Raw genomic sequence first — 20202 nt, 5'->3', positions numbered from 1 at the left:
TTTTTATCCCTACTAGACAGGGCTAATAGTATCAGTTGAGGCTGGTACGAGAAGCCCAATAATTTGAAAGATAAAGGGCATGCTGTGCACTTGCCACCATGGAATCACACCTATAGTAGGATTAATATAGTAACTATCAAGAGTAGCTGGAGACTGCTCCAGCTAAGGGAACAGAGCGAGATATTCGTCCAATAATCAAAGCCCGAAAATTACGGGAGAAGATCAAGCCGCTAGTCGATCTTTATCTAGTAACATCCTTTCCTATATATGAAGAGATAATGCTAATGATTCAAGGTATCTTTTTCCAAGATTCCTCATTATAGGGCAATACGTGCATATTTTCAACTTAGGCATCGGAGGCACATAAGGACTTCAGGCCGCCATCTTTCATGTCACGGGTTGATCGTGTTGGTTGGTAGGGTGTGAAACACATATTCAACAATGGCATCGTCTGTATGATCATCCTTCTTGAGACGTATCAATGTGATTATCACATGCCTACTATGACACGTTCCCAAGCAACCCGTGATTAGAAAGTCAGTTTGGCGGACATGGAAACACATTTTTTGGAGATGGAAGAGCGACTGAAGAAGATGACTCTAGAGATTGAGGCCCTTCAACGGGAAACAAGAACCTAAGGTGAAAAGAACTCGAGCCACAGTGAACAACCAGATGAGAAGGCACATAGTGCCAACGGGATGAATGTCGAGAAGGTGGAGAAGAAGCTGCACGTCGAACTATGCAGTCATCGACAAAATGAGGAAATGGCCATTTCGAGATCCAGTTGACCACTTGAAAAATCTTAAAGCATACATGACTCTCCACGATTCCTTGGAGAGAGAGCATGTCGGGCCTTCCCTTTCATAGAAAATAAAATATAATATAAAAGAAGATGGAGAAGAGAGAAAGAGGGAAAGAGCCTGAGGGCTATATCTTTGCTTTCTCAATTGTTACTGAATACAAGGCATACATCCCTATTTATAGGGAAATTACATTGAGATAAGATAAGGTAAATATCATAAACATTATGAAAATAAAATCAAAATAATATCAACTCAAAGTGATTTGATAATTATGAAAATCAAATCAAGATCAAATTAAATTATTGATTTGATATTATCTTCAACATCCCTCATCAAACTCATGGTGGAGAACTTTGAAATCTTGAGTTTAAAATTTGAAAGTAACTTTCATATTCATTAATTAATCACCCATGAGATGATGGTGTCGGTGATGAAGTTGCTGGCAACTGGAACTTCAAATCTGGAGATTTGGCCAACAATGGGCTATATATGGCCTTGGTCAACTATTTGAGCAAAATCAAAATGCCAAAATTAGATCTAGGGTTTCAAACAATGCTCAAAAAAGATCAAAATTCAATAAAAAAAAAATGTCTCACAACTAATAGAGATACTCCATGCAGTGAAGATCGAGATTCCTGGCCGAGGTGAGGAGGGATGGGAGATGTCATTTTTCTTGTCCTTCTTGGACCCACCACCTAGGTAGTCTCATATCTTTACTCCCCCCTTTCTGAAGTGGATTTGGTGATGGTTCCCTCTTGGGAATATGACAGACAAGCTAGTGTAGACGTCCTTGGCTAGGGTGAAGAGTCTCTTCATGCGGACGAGTACCCAGCCCATCCTTTGGTCAGCAAGGATAGGGTCTCCATTCTGGAGTCCCCCTTCGACTATTCCACGAGCCCCAATGTTGTTTCGTTGGAGGTGCCTTTGGAGGTAGTCCCCCCTCTTAGAGGCAGTCCCCCTCTTAGAGGCGAGGACTTTGGGCGAGCGTTTGTCGGAGGTTGAATAGTATTGAAGAGATTTGGCACCTGAAGCGAGCGTTGGGACGAAGGAGGTGGAAGAACTTTGGAAGTCACGTCGTGAGCTTCAATCCATGGACTTTCACTGTTGCAATAGCACGCCTCCAATGAAAGGTTGCGCAACTGCCTTTAGAGGGCTTATAAGAGGCTCAACATATCCTGGAAGGGCAAGTTGTCCCTCCTTATAGCTCCAACCAAAGAGGTGAGGGACTTGGACGATGAAGTGGTCGTTGCCCAAGCTGATGTGTGCACGCAAGACGTGTGGATAAAGGAGCTGGAGGAGGAGTTGGAGACCACTAAGCACGAGCTGCTCTCTTGGAACTTGGTCATGAAAAACTTGAGGTCTGACTTGGAGGACAGTCAGAATTTCATCCCTAACCTCTCGAGGTAGATCTCAGTGGGCAAATTAGTCTGCAATAGGTTGTTAGGCTACAACTACAATGAGAGCCTGGAGAGGTTGAAGGATCACATGCTGGTGAATCCCCAAGAGGACCTGTCGACATTTGAGCTGATAAACCTTTAGCCGGATGCCAAGGCCCTTCGGTACACCAACACCATTGGCAAGAAGAAGATGCCAAATGCGTTCCCTAATGAGCCCGAGCAGGAGCCTACCCAAGAACTGACGCTTGCCCCTTGTTCTTCCTTCTTTTCTTTCTTTCTTTCTTTCTTTTTTTTTTTTTTTTGAATGGAGGTGTAAAGACGTGTAAAGACATTATTTCCTGTTCATACATACAATTTGATGTTTGATTCGTATTCCTTGCTCAATCCATGCCTAGTTTTCTTTTGCTCAATTAGACTTACACAACCCTTTGCCTTATCTCTTTTAGTGACCCTCCCTATTGTTTGTCTCAAGTTCATGTGTGAGAGACCGTGTTCTGGCAAGGAGTTGGTGAGGAAGGGCAGTTGGACAACTTACCCCTGGCTTCGGCAAGGCTCGATAGCCAGAGGCTTGGTCCTGTTCACTAGCTCGTCACGAGGGGGTTCGACAGTCAAATGCCTCAGCCGGATTAGCCCTGTGCGATACCCCATATGATAAGGATAAGAGTAGGTGGTAATGAGATCCCACATTGCTTGGGATGAAGATGTTCTTTCTCTTTATAAGGTTCCAATGGGGCTCCAATTGTGTCATTAACTAGTCCTTTCAGAGTATAGGCCATGTGGTTTGAGCCTTCCATTGGGGCGTTACAAATAGTATCAAAGCCTATCCCAACCAGTATGCCATGAGATTCATGGAGTTGTCTCATTTCGCCAATTACTTAATCCCAGATGATAAGAAGAAAGATGAGAAGTTCAAGCGTGACCTAGATCGCAGGATTAGGGAGAGTGAACGTACTCTCAAGATTCGAAGTTTCAAGGAGCTGGTCACACGAGCTACCATTACTAAAGAGGATATTTAAGAAAATATCGACTACAACAACCAAAAGAAGCGCTAGCAACAACAGCAACAATTCCAATCAGTGTCGCATAGAGACAAGAGGCCTCATAGCGAGAACAATCAAGGGAAACCACCAGGAAGACAAACTTACCCCACGTGCTAAACATGTGGAAAAAGACATTTGGTAAAATGTTTGTATGGCTAGAATGCGTGCTTCAAGTGCGGAAGTTGAACCATCTAGCTCGGGACTACCCTATAAAGAGACCCGGAGAACCAGGAAGGAGTGGAGCACAAACGATGACAACTACGACAAGAGTATATTTTTCTCACCCCTGATGACGATGTGGCATCAAACGATGTAGTCACAGTACCTTTCCTTATCCTAAGTTTAGATATGTATATAGTATGATGAATAAATTAAATGATCTTTGTAGTTCTAAGTCATTATGACATTCATATAGGTACATTATAGTTATTTTCACATCATGCCTCCATTTTATTCAATTCTGGTGCCACTCATTCTTCTTTTATTTCCAATCATTATACACCTTTGATTGAAAAGATACCCAAGCCACTAGAACCTAGCAGGGGTGTCAAATCGTGTTAACGGGTCGTGTTCGTGTCGTGTCAAGGTATGTACATTATACTTAATGGGTCAACACGAACACGACCCGTTAAGGATTTCGTGTCAAAATTCTAAACCCGAACACGACACGATAAGATAACGGGTTGACACGACACGACACGACCCATTATGACCCGTTAATGAATTAAAAATAAATTGACACGACATGACATGACACGACCCGTTCCGTTTTCACCCGTTTACGTTAATGGGTTGGACATACACGATACAACACAACACGACCCGTTTGACTTAATTGATTTTATATAAATATTTAAATATAAATAATATCTATAAAAAATAAAAAACTAACTACAAGTCTAAAATTACAATCTAAACAAATATGATCCACACAATTTGTAATAATATTCATTATTAAAATTACATCCCAAATATAATAAACAAAACATACAATGTAAATATATTAATGTTACAATCTCAAATATAATAAAAAATTAAAAATACAGATCTAAACAAATGTAGAACTTGAAGAAGGAAGTGGAGCGTCCTCCGTGCCCTTTAGGTCTAAGGGTATAAAGGTAAATTTAATTTTCTTAACGGTTCATAATGGGTTATAACGGGTCATAACAGGTTGACCCGTTAGTGATCTGTTAAGCAATCGTATCTTAACGGGTCAACCCGTTTTGACCCGAACCCGTTAAGGCTAAACCTTAACCCGCTTTTATTGTGTCATGTTCGTATTGGGTTAACAGGTCGTGTCACATATTGCCACCCTTAGAACCTAGTATATCTATTGTTACACCCTTGGGAGATCATATCGTTTGCAATTCTATTCTAATTGGATGTCCAATAAACATTCAAGGTTGGATTCTACTTGCGGACTTGACTGTATTTAATATGTCCAAATTTGATGTGATTCTGGGAACGGACTGGTTGTCCCAAAATCGTGCCTGTGTGGATTGTTTTATTAAGAGAGCAGTCTTTAAACCCACAAATGGAGAGAAGTTTAGTTTTCAGTCATCACGAGGAAGTTCTCCTCGGTAATTTCAGCAATGCAGGTCACCCGATTATTGAGACAATGGTGCACAAGATTGCTAGCGAGCTTGGTTTTACCACCAACAGATGGACTAAAAGTTGAGGACATAAAGGAAGTTAGAGAATCTAGCAATGTGTTTTTCGAGGATCTTCCAGGGTTGCCTCTGGATAGGGGAGTGGAGTTCGCAATTGATCTCACTCTAGAAATAGCACTTATATCCAAAGCACCTTACCGCATGGCTCCGATTGAGTTAAAGGAGCTCAAGCATCAGTTACAGAAGTTACTAGAAAAAGGTTTCATATGCCCATTGTATCCCTGTGGGGTGCTGTAGTACTTTTTGCAAAGAAGAAGGATGGGACTATGAGATTGTGTATTGACTAGAGGGAGTTAAATAAGGTGACTACTAAGAACAAATACCCTCTAGCATGGATAGAGGACTTATCGATCAACTACAGGGAGCACAAGTTTTTTCTAAGATTGATTTGCGATCTGGATATCATCAATTGAAGGTTAAGGAGACAGATATGTAGAAGATGACTTTTCAGACACAATATGGGCATTATGAATTCCTTGTTAGGCCCTCTGGTTTAACTAATGCCCCTGTAGCTTTCATGGACCTTATGAATATGGTATCTAAAGACTATTTGGATTAGTTTGTGATAGTCTTTATGGATGATATTCTAATTTACTCATGGAGTTGCAAAGAACAAGAGGATCACTTGAGGATTTCCCTTGAGACACTAAGGCCTCGTTTGTATTCACAGCCCATCTCAATTCATTTCAACTCATCTCATTACTATTCAGCAACTTTAACTCACAAATCTCACTACTATTCACAACTTATTTCACTACTATTCACAACTCATCTCGACTCATCTCAACTTATCTTTGAATCCAAACGATACCTAAGAGAAAAGAAGCTGTATGCAAAATTTAAGAAATGAGAGTCTTGGTTGCAAGAGATTGTATTTTTAGGACACGTGGTGTCAGCAAAAGGAATTTCGGTGGATTGAGTGAAAGTTGAGGTAGTGGTAAAATGGTCCAAGCCTAGTAATGTTAATGAAGTACAAAGTCTCTTAGGCTTTGCGGGTTACTATAGGAGATTTGTAGAAGGGCTTTTGAGTATTGTCACTTCGATGAAAAAGTTGACAAGGAAGAATGAGAAGTTTTTATGGACAGATGAGTGTGAAGAGAGCTTCCAAGAATTGAAGAAAAGACTAGTTACTATACCAGTTCTCACAGTCCCCTCGGGAGATGGAGGATTTGTTATATACAACGATGCTTCATTGAAGGGTTTAAGTTGTGTTTTAATGCAGAATGAAAAAGTTATTGCATGCACTTCCCGACAGTTGAAACATTATGAGCAGAATTACCCAACCCATAATTTGGAACTTGCAGCAGTAGTGTTTGCTTTGAAAATATGGAGACATTATTTTTATGGTAAGAGGTGCGGAATTTATACCGACCATAAGAGCCTGAAATATTTCTTCACCCAGAAAGAGCTAAATATGAGACAATGTAGGTGGTTGGAACTCCTGAAGGACTATGATTGCAGTATTAACTATCATCCGGGCAAAGCAAACGTGGTAGCAAAGGCACTTAGTCAAAAATCATCCTCTGGTACCCTGGCTATGATGTAAACTCCACAAAAGCATATATTGTTGGACATGGAGCTAGTAAGTATTGAGGTAATCCAAGACACTCGATCCAAACTAAATAGTTTGACCTTCGGTTCAACATTCATTGATCAAATTAAGGTCGCCCAAGCTAGTGATACATAATTTTTTAGGATTAGAGGGGAAATATCAAAAGGTAAGATAGCTGATTACTTAGTGTCAGATGATGGCACCCTAAGATTTAGAGGAAGATTATGCGTACCCAATGATAGAGAAATCAAAGACTTGATCTTGAGAGAAGCCCATTGTTCACTGTACACAGTTCATCCGAAGAGTACCAAGATGTATAGGGATTTAAAATAGCACTTTTGGTGGAATAGGATGAAGTGAGAGATAGTGACTTATGTAGCACAGTGTCTGACATGTCAACAAGTCAAAGTAAGGCATCAGAGACTCTCAGGTACACTTCAGCCACTCCTTATACCAGTGTGGACTTGGGATTAGATCGGGATGGACGTTGTTTTGGGGTTTTCAAAGGCGTTAGGAGGTTAGGATGCAGTAGGGGTAATTGTTGATCGACTCTCAAAGTTAGCTCATTTCATTCCAATTCGAATGACGTACTCCGTGGATAGATTGGATGAGTTGTACGTTAGAGAGATTGTCAGATTACACAGGATACCATCTATGATTATGTCTGGCAAAGATACCTGATTCACTTCAAGCTTTTGGAGAAATGTATAGGAGGAGTTGGGAACCCAACTGACCTACAACACAACATTTCATCCTCAGACCGATGGTTAATTAGAGAGGACAATTCAAATCCTAGAATATATGCTTAGAGCGTGCGTGATGGAGTTTAAAGGAGTTGGATTAAGTATCTACCCCTGATCGAGTTCGCAAATAAGAACACTTACCAGGAAAGTATTCAGGCGGCGCCATATGAAGTTCTCTACAAACATAAATGTACATCGCCCTTCTACTGGGATGAACTGGGAGAGCGAAGGATACCGGGACAAGAAATTAGACATGTGTGAAAAAATATCAGTCATCAAAAAGAAGCTCATAGTAGCACAAAGGGGACAAAAGAAATATGCAAACCAACGGAGATGAGAATTAGAATTTGAGGTAGAAGACAAAGTACTCCTGAAGGTTGCTTCGATGAAAGGGATAATGAGATTTGGTAAAAAAGAAAAGTTGAGCCTAAGTTACATAGGTCCTTTTGAGATCTTGGAAAGAATAGGTGCAACAGCTTACACACTAGCACTTATACCTCACTTATTGGCAGAACACAATGTATTTCATGTCTCTATGCTGTGAAACTATGCCTCAGATCCCAAACATGTCTTGGTGTCACAACCCCGCCCCAAGTCCTATGACTGGGACGTGGTCGCAACACGTGACCTGTTCTTTCTTCTTATTAATACTAGTATGTATTTATTTATTTTATTTTATTTTATTTTCTACGAGGGTAAAGGGATGGGCGTGAACATGTCATGCATGTACACTGCGTTTCTAGTTTAAAGGTAGGCACCTGATAGACAATATGTTCAACATATTACCAAAGGACTCTCAGAGTCCACCATTCATTCATTTAAAACATCACTAGTTCCAATAAAAAGGGGACTCCGTCCCTACAACATATCCAAAATACGTTTAGCCTTCTTATGTGGGGTTACCATCACCCCACTATAGAAGTTACACTATTACCATCATACTACCACAATATCTACATCATGCCAAAGACATATTGTCTTAAAGTCAACCAACAAAACGTCCCAACATGGGACCCATCATAAAACATAAAATATAACCATCATCGTTAAACAGAACCGACAGGGAATACTAAGCATCAACCCTTCCCTCCTCAGCAGTGCCTAGCTCCACAGCCTCATCATTCATACCTGGACGTTTAAAACATAAACACAAAGTGAGTCTAATACTCAGTAACCAGTACACCATGCTGTTAACTTATTAATCACATAATCTTTTCTTTTGAAAACATGCATACATAAACATTTGCTAATTCTTGACAATGCTTTCATGCGTAACAATTTAAGAATAACTGTATTTTTCATGCATAGCTGTACTTTTCATGCTTAACTGTACTTTCATGCATAACTGTACTTTTATGCTTAACTATACTTTTCATGCATAAACATTACTTGCTTTCATGCATAACATTATTTAGAAATGGATTTGCTTTACGTTTCACTTTCTTGGGCCAGTACACACTATTACGCCCCGTGTGTTGGGGTTAGCGGACTTTTGGACCTGGATTCCTGCCCGCGGCCGCAGGTTGGGAATCCCTTTCATGGGGGGCAGCACTAGGTGCACTTCCAGTACTACTTACCCGGCATTGCAATCTGCCTATTCATTTGGTACCGTTTTCATACATGTGGCCATTACGTACATTCATACATCCATGCTTTCATTTCATTTTCCTTTCATTTCTTTAGAAAAAGTAACGTTTTCATCATCTTCATTTAGTGCCAATGCATATGCGTTTCTCTGAAAGGAATGTTTCATGTCATGATACATATAGGTACGGCATAATTATTTGAGAGAGCATGCATAAAATCTCATGATGTATTACCTTACATACACACAATGGTAATTAACAAGGTACTTAACAGGGGTTACCAAGAAAGGCTTATACATACTATACATGCATCTATTATTTCATAAGAGAAACATTTGGAAAGAGAGAGAGAGAGAGAGACTTTTTCATAAAAGAACTTTGTGTGTAAGGTGCATGGTCATAGCTACTTACCTCATGGCTTTACAAGTAAGTTCCTTGAATCTTGAAAATAAACTCCTATTCAATGAAATGAAATAAACATATTAATATTCATTTCACTTAAGACTTGACTATCTAATACCCATACGTGCTCACTTAAATTCCAAGTGGAATTAAGATGTCTTCTTTAACCCATTTAGCTACATACATGGCACTAAGTCAACTCTTAGTATCCTCATTACAATATTTAAGTACCCATGAGAGTATGAGGCTTGCTTGCTGTCCATTTCTTAAAGGCTATTGTTTTCTATAATGGTAATAGATGGAAATCATAAGTTAAAATGAAGAGGTGCTATAAATCTGGAATTTTCATAAAGAAGGGCATTTTGACAGTTTTACATCATCATATGAAAGATAGATCCAACAAGAGGTAATGCTCATAAGAGGGTTGGTTTTGTCACTCATTCTCCAATGGTTTTTCATGCTAAAGTTTATCTTTGATTAAACAAGAAGAGGTAAAGTGACTGGTTTAGGCTTCCATACCAGAACCTGTTTTCTAGTTTCTGTAATGCATGGACAGCTAGCAAATCACAATGTTTTCATGGCCTTAAACACCTCTTACTTAATCTCAACCATCCAATTAACTAGCACAAGAGACATAGAACTTAAGAAAGCCTCATATATATAAAAATATATATATATATATATATATATATTCTGAAAACAATACTAATAAAGAGATACAACTCTTGGCAAGTTTAGAACTCCTAAGGTAAGCTTACCAATTTAATTTAAAAGTTTTGGTGGCTTACTTAGGCCATAAATCTTAGGAAAACATGTCTAAACTTATAATCTTAACTTCATTACTTTAATACATAAAAGCATGATTAAAAATATGGCTTAGACTCAAGAAAACATAAGAGAAAACACAACCTCAACCTTGGGACACACGGCTGGAACACAAACAGGACACACACACACACACACGGTTTTCTTCATGTACACATATACCCAATAGATAAATAGTCATCACTTGTGACTAACAACTTAGACCAGAAAATATGTCATCCCAATGATAAGAAACACACGGCTGGAACACTCCAAACAGGGCATAACCCATGGCCAAAACAGAGACCAAACACACACACACACACACACACACACACACACACACACACACAGGCTTCTTGATCCACATACAAAACAAAACATAATCCATGGCAAAACCACCTCAAAACAGAGCACCGTAAAACAGAACATACACAGCTGGAATTTCACCAAAACCGAATACACACACTAGAGCAGCTAACAAGGGAAACAAATGAGAATTAAACCCATAAATTACTACACAACAATCGGTTCACACACTATTTCGAAAACCCCTAAATCACAAGAAAACTCATGGGAGATATAATACCTGTTTGGGTCTCTTTTGCAGCCACGGAAGTACACAGCAACAAGAAATGAAGAGAAGTTCGAAATCTCAAAGACGATGAAGTTTCCTTGAAGGCTTTCGGTGGAAACTTAGGTTTACAAAGTGGAAGAATCGGCTTGAAGAACCGAGAGGTATCGCGCGATTGGGAGAGGGGAACCCGAAGGGTGCTTCGTGTACTGAAGGAGACTTGAGGAGATTTTCTCTCCTTCAGGTGCTTTGGAAATCGATAGATGAAGAGAGGTGAGGAGGAAATTTTGTTTTCTTTTCCTTTGGAACAGGCGTGTAAGAGAATGAGGAAGGGAAAAATCCTCTTAGCTTCTTGAGGAAGCTTACGGTGAAGAGAGGAAATGGGAAAGTCTAATGGCTTGTTGAGGAAGCCAACTTGTAGGAGAAGGAAATGAATTCACTTGGCTTATGGGGGAAGCTACAGGTAAGGGAGAATGAAAAGTCAATGAATATAATCAAGCTTGTCCCATAAGCTAGGGAATGAATGGTGAAGATTAAAAAGAGTTTGGGCTACTTCTTGGGTAAATAAAATTAAAGGATTTGAAAGAAATATTGTAAGGTCATAAAAATCATACCCATGAATTATTTAATGACTCATTTAAAAATAAAAGCACACCCATCTTAAAATAATATAATAAAATTACTAAAAGTCTTTATCTCAAAATATTTAACTTAAAAATATTTTAATGGATGACGTAAGAATCCACGTAGTAGGATTCGGGTATTACACTTGGAGTACAAGACCCTTCAAATTCGAGACGACCACACCAGTGGAGAAGTCCCAGAAGAATATTAGCGCAGAAAGTCCAAGTGCTAAGAACCAGAACTATTCAAATGATATCATAGCCTATTTCAACTAGAAATGTGGTACTTGAGTCATGTCACCTACAACAGACAGGCCCGACGAGGAAGTGATACCCCATATGATTAAGGATAAGGGTAGGTGGTAAATGAGATCCCACATTGCTTGGGAATGAGAAGTTCTTACTCTTTATAAGGTTCCAATGGGACTCCAATTGTATTATTGACTAGTCTTTTTGGAGTATAGGTCATGTGGTTTGGGCCTTCCATTGGGGTGTTACACCATGAACGAGGTGTGACTTGTCCTCTTTTTGCGAGGGATGTTTGGCCGTGCTGGAAGAGTCGAATTGGTTAATGCAAATAGCTCAAGTTATGAGAGTAAGTTTTGCCAACTTGAGTCATTCATGGGCTTGTTGTGAAGGAGGTCGGGCAGTCGAGTGACTCATTCCTTATCTTGCCCCTTTGAGGGAAATAGGTAGGGTTAGGTCATCCTTACCCCTTCTCACTTCTTTGCAAGGAACTGGTAGGGTTGGGCGGTCCTTGACCCTTTCTCACTTGTGAGTTCGTCACGAGGGAGGCGGTGCAGTTGAGGGACCCATCCCGCCTATTGACTCAGTCGAGGAACTGGTAGGGTCGGGTCATCATTAACCTTCTCACCGCGAGTTTGTCACGAGGGAGGTCTGACAGTCCTGGACTTGTCCCGTCTGTTGACTCTTGGTGTGGAACTGGTAGGGTAGGGTAGTGCTTGACCTTTCCCGCCCACTAGTCCATCATGAGGGAGGTCGGGCAGTTTAGGGACTTATCCCGCTTGTTAATTCTTGGCAAGGGACAAGTAGGGTTGAGTGGTCCTTGACCCTTCTTGCCTTTGAGTTCATCATGAGGGAGGTCAGATAGTCCTAGAACTTGTCATGCATCTTGGTCCTCGGCGAGAAATTGGTAGGGTCGGGCACTGCGCTTGACCTTTCCTGCCCGTGAGTCTGTCGTGAGGGTGGTCTAGCAATCGAGGGGCTTGTCCCACCAGTTAACTCTTGGTGAGAGACTAGTAGGGTCGGGTTGAACTTGACCTTTCCTGCTCGTGAGTTTGTTGTAGGGAGGTCGGGTAGTCCAGGGACTAGTCCCTCTTGTTGACTCTCAGCGAGGGATTGGTAGGGTCGAGTGGTCCTTGATCCTTTTCGCCCATGAGTTCATCGCGAGGGATGTCAGGTAGTCTTGGGACTTGTCTCGCCTCTTGGTCCTCAACAAGAAATTGGTAGGCGGGTGGTCCTTGACAATTTCTGCCCGTTAGTTCATCGCGAGGGAGGTCAGGCAGTCGACAGGCTTACCAGCTAGTTGACTCTTGGCGAGGGACTAGTAGGGTTGGGCTGTCCTTAACCTTTCCTGCTCATGGGTTCGTTGCAAGGAGGTTGGGCAGTTGAGGGACTAGTCCCGCCTGTTGACTCTCAGCGAGGGACTAGTAGGGTCAAGTGGTCCTTGACCTGTCTAGCTCGTGAGTTCATCATGAGGGAGGTCAGGCAGTCTTGGGACTTGTCCTGCCTTTTAGTTCTCAGCAAGAAATTGGTAGTTCTTAACAGAAAAATTTCCGTAAATGCTCTGCATTACATGGGTGGGGTAGCTCTTTCCCTTGAAAGTCTCGAAGTCGATAGGAGCCCAAACGATTGTTGGTTGAAATGACATATGGATCTTCCCATCCTGGCCACAACTTCCCTTCTTCTTGGGTAGTCATCCCTATCTGTCTCAACACCAAGTCACCAACCTTGAAAGATCTTGGTTGGACTCCCTTGTTGAAGCAGTGCTCGACCTTTCTTTTGTTGATCCCCATTTTCATCTTGGCCTCTTTCCTTTTCTCCTCCAGCAAGTATAGTTGTTCTTCAAGTTTATCATCGTTGGAGCTTTGTTCAAAGTGCTGAACCCTGTAAGTTGGCATCCAAACTTAGACGGGCACCATCGCCTTGTGTTCGTAGGTAAGGGTGAAAGGTGTTTCACCTGTTGGAGTCTTGACTTTGGTCCAGTAGGCCCACAACACCCCGGGAAGCTCTTCTACCCAAGCCCTTTTCTTCATGGTAAGCTTCTTCTTGAGTATCTCGAGTAGTCTCTTGTTGGTTGCCTCAACTTGCCCGTTGGCCTGGGGGTGTCCCCAGATGAATATTTGAACTTGATTCTCAGGTCTTTGCATCAGTCGCGATAGTGGTCTGAGTCAAACTGCCTCCCGTTGTTCGAGATTATGCAACAAGGGATTCTGAACCTACACATCACTGTCTTTCACATGAATCGGGTGATGTTGCTCGCCATTATTGTTGCCAGTGTCTCGACCTCTACCCACTTAGTGAAGTAGTCTACAACAACAACCATGAAGTTTAGACCTCCCTTGCTAGGAGGTAGGGGATCGACTATGTCAACTTCTCACTGTGCGAATCACAATGGTGACATGATCGACATCAGCCCTTTCAACGAGTAGTGAGGTATTTGGGCGTACTCCTGACACTTCTGACGTTTTCTAACAAACTCTTCTGCATCTTTGAGTGTGTGTGGCCAATAATACCCCGCTCTTACTACCTTTCCAACTAATGCCATCCTGCCTGAATGGTTGCCGCACACTCCTTCGTATATCTCCACCAGAATGTACTAGACTTTTCAAATGATACACACCTTAGGAGGGGTGAGGAGTAACCCTGTATGTAAAAAACTCCATCCACCATTGTGAAGCATATTGCTTTGTTTTTTACCTTCCTCGCCTCCCAGTTCTCTTTGGGGAGCTCGTTCGCATTCTGGTACTTGATTATCTCTATAGCCCACTCTAGAGCCCCTGGCCTTACTTCTGAGATCTCGACCCCTACTGTGGGCATGTGTATTGTTATGATCACTGTCTGTTCTGATAGAGGGGTGTCTTCCAACCTATCAGACTTATGGTTTTTTGCCCTCGGTACCTATTGAACTTGGAAGTATCGTAAGTGGTTGTGCCTTTCCCACACTAGCATAAAGTATTTCTTTAGCTTCTCGCTCTTCGTGGTGAACTCCCCATAGACTTGGTTAATGAACACTTGGGAGTCGGCTCTTACTTCCACTTGGGCGTGGCCAGCAATGCTTCATACTCTGCCTCGTTGTTGGTGGTCTTGAACACCAGCCTAATGGCATAGTCATGCTCTTCCCCAGTGTTCATGACCATAGGCACCCTCCCTCCCCCGCCAGCCCGGCATGATGAGCCACTGTCGAAAACATATCAGGGCTTAATGGAGGTGCATCTAGGACTTCCTCTTGGAAGTTAGTGAACTCTATAACAAAGTCTGCCAGCACTTTCCCTTTCACGTTATTTCTGTGCATGTAGTCCATGTCAAACTCACTCAGCTCTATCACCCAATTCATCAATCGGCCCAAGATATCTGGCTGTTGCAGGGTCTTCTTTAGGGGGTTTCAGTTAGAACCCGTATCGGGTGGGCTTGGAAGTACGGTCTCAATCGACGTGCCATCATCACTAGGGCAAAGGCCAACTGGTCCATTTTGGGGTATCTCGACTCCGCTCATTGAAAGGCCCAACTAGTGTGGTATATCGACTGCTGGGAGCCCTTTAGGTCTTCTACCAAAGCAGTAGAGACTATGTACAGAAAGATGGATACAGGCTCAAGGCTTATCTTGAATCGGCCTAACTGAGCAGTGGTGGGCTGGCGAGGTACTGCTTGAGCTTCTCAAACTCTAGGTCTCTCTCACCTTCCACACGCCTTGAAAAATGGTAGTCATTTATCCATTAACCGGGTAATGAACCAGATGAGGGTCGTAACTCATCCAGCAAGCCTTTGCACTTCGTTAATATTCTAGGTGTGGCCTCCACCTTCTCTAGGTTGGCCTCTATACCCCGCTCAAAGACCACGAAGCCTAGACACTTCTCGGACTCAACTCCGAATGCACATTTTGTCAGATTGAGCCTCATCTGGTACTGCCACAACATTGCGAAGGCCTCGCTCAAGTCAGTTTGGTGCTATAATAGTGGTTTATAACCCTACCACGGGGGTTAAACATGGTATTTGTCCCTATGTGGTGTTAAGAGATGATATGATTATAATGTTTCAGTTTGGATATGCCAATAGATTTTTCTTTTTGGGAAATAAGTTTGTCTCTTTGAAAATTTCGCTCTAGTGTTTTTGTAGCAAGTTTGTTTATGCATTTCAAGAGTAAATTTGTTGTTTCTGCATTCAGAAAGTAAATATTTTATTTGCATGTTATAAATGCTCATGTTTACATGCTAGAATATGTTCTCTACTTACTGAGTTGTTGATAACTCAACCCTTAATCTTCATAATATTTTCAGATGACATTGACGGTTTAGCTGAGGATCAGTATTAGAGGTTGTAGATAAGATTATGTGTGAATAGATATTGGGTATCTCACGGTATTAGTACTGCGGTTGAATGTTATTTATTTATTAAGTTGATTTCTATGGATTTAGACGGTTTATGGAGGCTTATGTCAATTTTATTTTATTTTAGTTTGTTATTTGGGACCTGAACAAGAGTTGATATTTTTATTTGAGTTGTTGGATTGAATATTTGATATGTGAGTATGTATGGTTTATTAATTTGAAGTATTTACATTTGATTTGAAGTATTGGAAATATATATATTCTTGAATTTGGAAATACATTGGAGTTGATTATCAGTTTATATGAGTTAACTCTCCGGACCCTCGGGCTTGGGGGGTTACAGTTGGTATCAGAGCCAGGTTTGAATTCTGCATACTATAGACCTTGGAAGTTTAGATATCTATGGGTTCATAGGATGTAGAAACTTCAATATAGGAACTTGAGGACTATAAGGATGATCACATGGATATTTAAGTTTGAGCTTATTGATTTTGTTGGGATTTGGGGTTTTAGGTTTGGCAGATGTTAGGAATTGAATTCGCAACTTTGAGGTTTTTAGTTCTAATGATGTATATGAGTATTAAGTGATGTCAGGCTCAAATAGTTATCTGATATATAAATGTATTTGTGTTTACACGCATATTCTATTTATCTTGTTGAATTATTTTATTTACTTAGTATTTTCACCTTTATTTATTTTAGAATGGTTTACGAAATTCAAGCTTTCAGGATGGCGGCTCGTCGTCGAGTTCGAAGCCCTGAAGATTTGAACGAAAACAACAATGACGGGGGTTGCACATTTGAACAATTTAATCGAACGCATCCTCCCACCTTTGATGGAAGAGGTGAAACAAACGCAGTGGAAGATTGGATTCAAGACATTGAAGAAATATTCAGTATTTTGGAGTGTACCGATCAGCCGAAAGTTCGATTTGCAGCTTTTGAACTAATTGGAGAAGCGAAGAGATGGTTGAATTCTGAAAAAGTAATCAGGGAAGCTGAGGGGACTGGAGTGATTGTTTGGGCTCAATTCAAGCATAATTTCTTTGATCGTTTCTTCCCTAAAGCAGATACGGAAGCTAGAGCTAGAGAGTTCACCAACTTGGTGTAAGGGACCATAACTGTACGCCAGTATGCTGCAAGGTTTGCGGAATTATCACGCTTTGCCGCATACCTAATTCCTAATGAGGAGAGGAAGACCAGGAAGTTTGAGGATGGTTTGAACTACAGGATTTACAAATGAATGATGGTCCTATAGATTCAGAATTTTTTAGAATTGGTGCACAAGGCGATGTTAGTGGAGCAGAATCTCAAGAGGGGACCTGAATTGCAAGAACGAAGGAAGAGAGCTGCTCAACAAGGATTCTCTAATTTAGATCAAGGGCCATGGAAGAAGAGAAATGAGGGAAGTAGTTCAAGCCAGAGACAGATGCAGTGAAATCATACCACTAACCTCTGTAAGTTCTGTAACCGCATACATGCTGGGGAGTGCAGAAGGGAAGTGGGATCATGTTTCAAATGTGGTAAGGATGGGCACTTCATTAGAGAATGTTCATTGCTTGCGGAGAACAACAAAAGGCCCAACCCACCTCAAAACTTTAGGCCTAATAACCAAGGCAACATTCAACAGAGGATTGTGCCGGCACGAGTGTTTGCTTTGACACCGGGAGAAGCTGAGGACAAGAATGATGTAATCACAGGTACAATCTTTCTGACCTTCCTTTTTTTTTTTTTATGTTAAAAGTTAAGGATTACTTATTTTGTTATCTCTATGGATTATATGACGTAAACCCAGGAATTATCCTCCTGTTTCTCAACAAGGCTACTATTTTATTTGACTCAGGGGCTACCCACTCTTTTATTTCAACGAATTATGTTAAGTTCTGCCCCGTTGATGCTGATGAAATGGACTACAATTTGAGGGTCTCAACCCCAGCAGGTGATATAGTGACCTGCAACAAGATTATACTTAAGTGTCCAATAACTATTCGCGGGAGGGAAATGCCAACTAACCTGATAGTCTTTCCTATGATTGGGTTTGATGTGATTTTGGAAATGGATTGGTTAGCTTCTAGTTATGCTAGTATTGATTGTTTTAAAAGGGAAGTGGTGTTCAAGTTTCCTGAAAAAGAGGAACTTTAGTTTATGGTTTCTAGAGTGCGTACCCCTCCATCAGTTATTTTTGCTTTTCAAGTTGACAAGTTATTGTGTGATGGGTGTCAGGGGTATTTGGCTTTCGTGGTGGATGAACCCAAGGAAGAATTGGAGTTAGAAGAGATCCTTATTGTGAGAGAGTATCTGGAGGTTTTTCCTAAAGATTTGTTTGGATTGCCACCCGAGCGGGAGGTAGAGTTTGTTATTGAGTTAGCCCCAGGCACAGTGCCTCTTTCCAAAGCCCCTTATCGAATGGCACCATCAGAGTTAGCCAGCTCAAAGAACAGTTGCAAGACTTATTAGACAAGGGTTTCATCAGGCCCAGTGTGTCACCTTGGGGAGCTCCAGTTTTGTTTGTGAAGAAAAAGGATGGGACAATGAGAATGTGTATAGACTACATGAAACTGAACTGAGCGACCATATAGACTACAGGAAAGTGGCACCTCCGGATAGACTACCATCGGGCAATGGTCAGATGATTTCCTCATTAAATATTTAAATTGAGCCGACACAAATTTCCTCAAGAAATCATCACTTATAAGCACTCTGTCCAGCTTCGCCCAACTTCTAAACACCCCTTCATGGCCATCACACCATGACATATGTTGGCCAAAATTTGATAAATCAAATAGACCACAATGATCTAAACAATCACTAAACTCGGACATGGATATAAGTGGCCTTGGATTTCATCCAATCCTTTCCAAATCCATGCGTATCACATTGAACTTGCCCAACACCATCCATGGTGCGCTAGCCACTTGCGTCACTTCTAATTGTTGCCACAACTCTCTTCTTTCCACATAAGTGCATTTGGCATAAACAAAAGAAATCATAATTCTTTGGCCGACCATAACCAACCATCCATAGACCATTTGAGAAATGCAAGAAATTACCTCAAAATCATTCAGATCGTGCCAAAATAGCCATAACTTACCACTCTGTCTTCGATTAGAAATAGAGAACTTGTACTGTAAAAAATTCCCCAAAACAAACATACGATTCTCGGATACAAAAGGTTCTGAAATGGCACATAGTTTTACACGGAATTTATAAAGAAGCTTCTTCAGCTTGCCTCTAGACTTTCTCAAACCTCTAATATTCCAGAAAAAAAAATTGTATCCATCATAGATTAAGTTTTTGAGATCGGGTGTGAACCCTTTGAGATTTCCTCACCGATAGTTCCTCTGTCATTCTTGATTTTCCAGAAATCGAACAATGCTCCACATCCGACTCGTACAATTTTTCTTTTCCCATCAACGTTGGTATTTCTCCTTCTTCTCTGTCCAACGCACAGCCTAGCGCCAATTCCCCTTGACATACACCAGTATGCACCTCCTTGACGTCCTCAGAGTTTTCATTTTGTATTTGGGGCATTATTTCTCCAAGAGGTCTATTTTCATCACACCCCACTTCTTCACATTCCTCATCACTACTCTCTGATAAATTAGCCTTCATGTTTTGTCCAACATTCAACTGTGGTTCCAAAACAGCTTCCTCTGTTTTTTCCTCATTTTTTTGAACTTCCACCATAAGGTTTTCCATAATTATCAGAATATTCACGTCAACCATAACCTATGTATTATTAGGATCTGCCTTATTAACTAGTTCTGCAGCCCGACCATTAAAGCCTGCAAATTCTTCTAATGAACCTTTGTTATTTTTAGGCTACCATATCTTTTTACCTTCACCTTTTTTCTTTTGGCCAACCCTGCAAACCACCGATGTATACCCTTGTCGATAACATTTGGAACAATAAAAACCAATTTTTTCATACTTTGCTTCCTGCTAGATACAAGTGTTGGTTGCCAAAACAATAGGAAAATCGTTCACTAGTTCCATTGTTAGATCTACATCCACCCAACTACGTGCCCCCGAGGCTCTCGTGCCATTAAGAGTAGCATTGTCTGTGCCAAGGTATCGACCAAAATGGGTCGCCAAAATTTGTAATAAATCTGTTTTGTATAGATGCATCGGTAGACCTGCAAAACAAAAACATTATGGTGCCAAAGGTGACTCTTTATTCACATTAAAGTCTGTAGACCATTTGCAAAGCCGAAAGTTGATCTCTTCCAATGTTCTTCCTTCACGTGCCCAACCATGCACAAAGTCACTTCATTTTTCATCTGAATAAGAACATGGTAGTCATCCATAAAATTGATCATTGGTATGTCCTATAGACCCCAAGTTTTTACCATAGATAGCCGGATTTTGTTAATAGAAGGTCGAACCCTCATGAATTTCATAACCAATGCAAAACAAAATTCTTCTGCTGCCTTTGTCATC

The 20202-nt window shown here is 41.0% G+C and overlaps 2 protein-coding genes and 1 long non-coding RNA gene across 3 annotated transcripts; 2 read left to right on the top strand and 1 right to left on the bottom strand.

Annotated features, from left to right (window-relative positions):
• Window positions 1-7987: 7987 nt before the first annotated feature.
• LOC108992515 lies at window positions 7988-11043 on the bottom strand. Its single transcript, XR_001996341.2, has 3 exons — window positions 10587-11043; window positions 9203-9247; window positions 7988-8333 (listed from the first exon to the last, which is right to left on the bottom strand). It is a non-coding gene; the product is annotated as an uncharacterized LOC108992515 (long non-coding RNA).
• Window positions 11044-16492: 5449 nt separating this feature from the next.
• LOC108992506 lies at window positions 16493-16873 on the top strand. The gene has a single exon (XM_018967110.1). It carries the CDS (start codon window positions 16493-16495, stop codon window positions 16871-16873), a length of 381 nt encoding a protein of 126 aa, XP_018822655.1.
• Window positions 16874-17053: 180 nt separating this feature from the next.
• On the top strand, window positions 17054-18219 carry LOC108992508. The gene is made up of 4 exons (XM_018967111.1): window positions 17054-17196; window positions 17257-17462; window positions 17558-17805; window positions 17986-18219. The coding sequence occupies exons 1-4, from the start codon at window positions 17054-17056 to the stop codon at window positions 18217-18219; spliced, it is 831 nt and encodes a 276-aa protein (XP_018822656.1).
• The last annotated feature ends 1983 nt before the right edge of the window (window positions 18220-20202 follow it).

This window comes from Juglans regia, chromosome 7, assembly GCF_001411555.2.
Source record: "Juglans regia cultivar Chandler chromosome 7, Walnut 2.0, whole genome shotgun sequence".
Taxonomy (NCBI): Eukaryota; Viridiplantae; Streptophyta; class Magnoliopsida; order Fagales; family Juglandaceae; genus Juglans; species Juglans regia.
The sequence above is the reverse complement of the archived record's forward strand: the minus strand, read 5'-3'. Positions and strand labels throughout refer to the sequence as shown.

Bases quoted from the DNA above. Each gene is read 5' to 3' on its own strand.
- LOC108992506 (XM_018967110.1), top strand. From the start codon at position 16,493: ATGGCGGCTCGTCGTCGAGTTCGAAGCCCTGAAGATTTGAACGAAAAC.
- LOC108992508 (XM_018967111.1), top strand. From the start codon at position 17,054: ATGTTAGTGGAGCAGAATCTCAAGAGGGGACCTGAATTGCAAGAACGA. The intron at 17,197-17,256 runs GTGAAATCATAC...TGGGGAGTGCAG, and splicing joins TCAAGCCAGAGACAGATGCA to AAGGGAAGTGGGATCATGTT. The intron at 17,463-17,557 runs GTACAATCTTTC...ACGTAAACCCAG, and splicing joins CAAGAATGATGTAATCACAG to GAATTATCCTCCTGTTTCTC.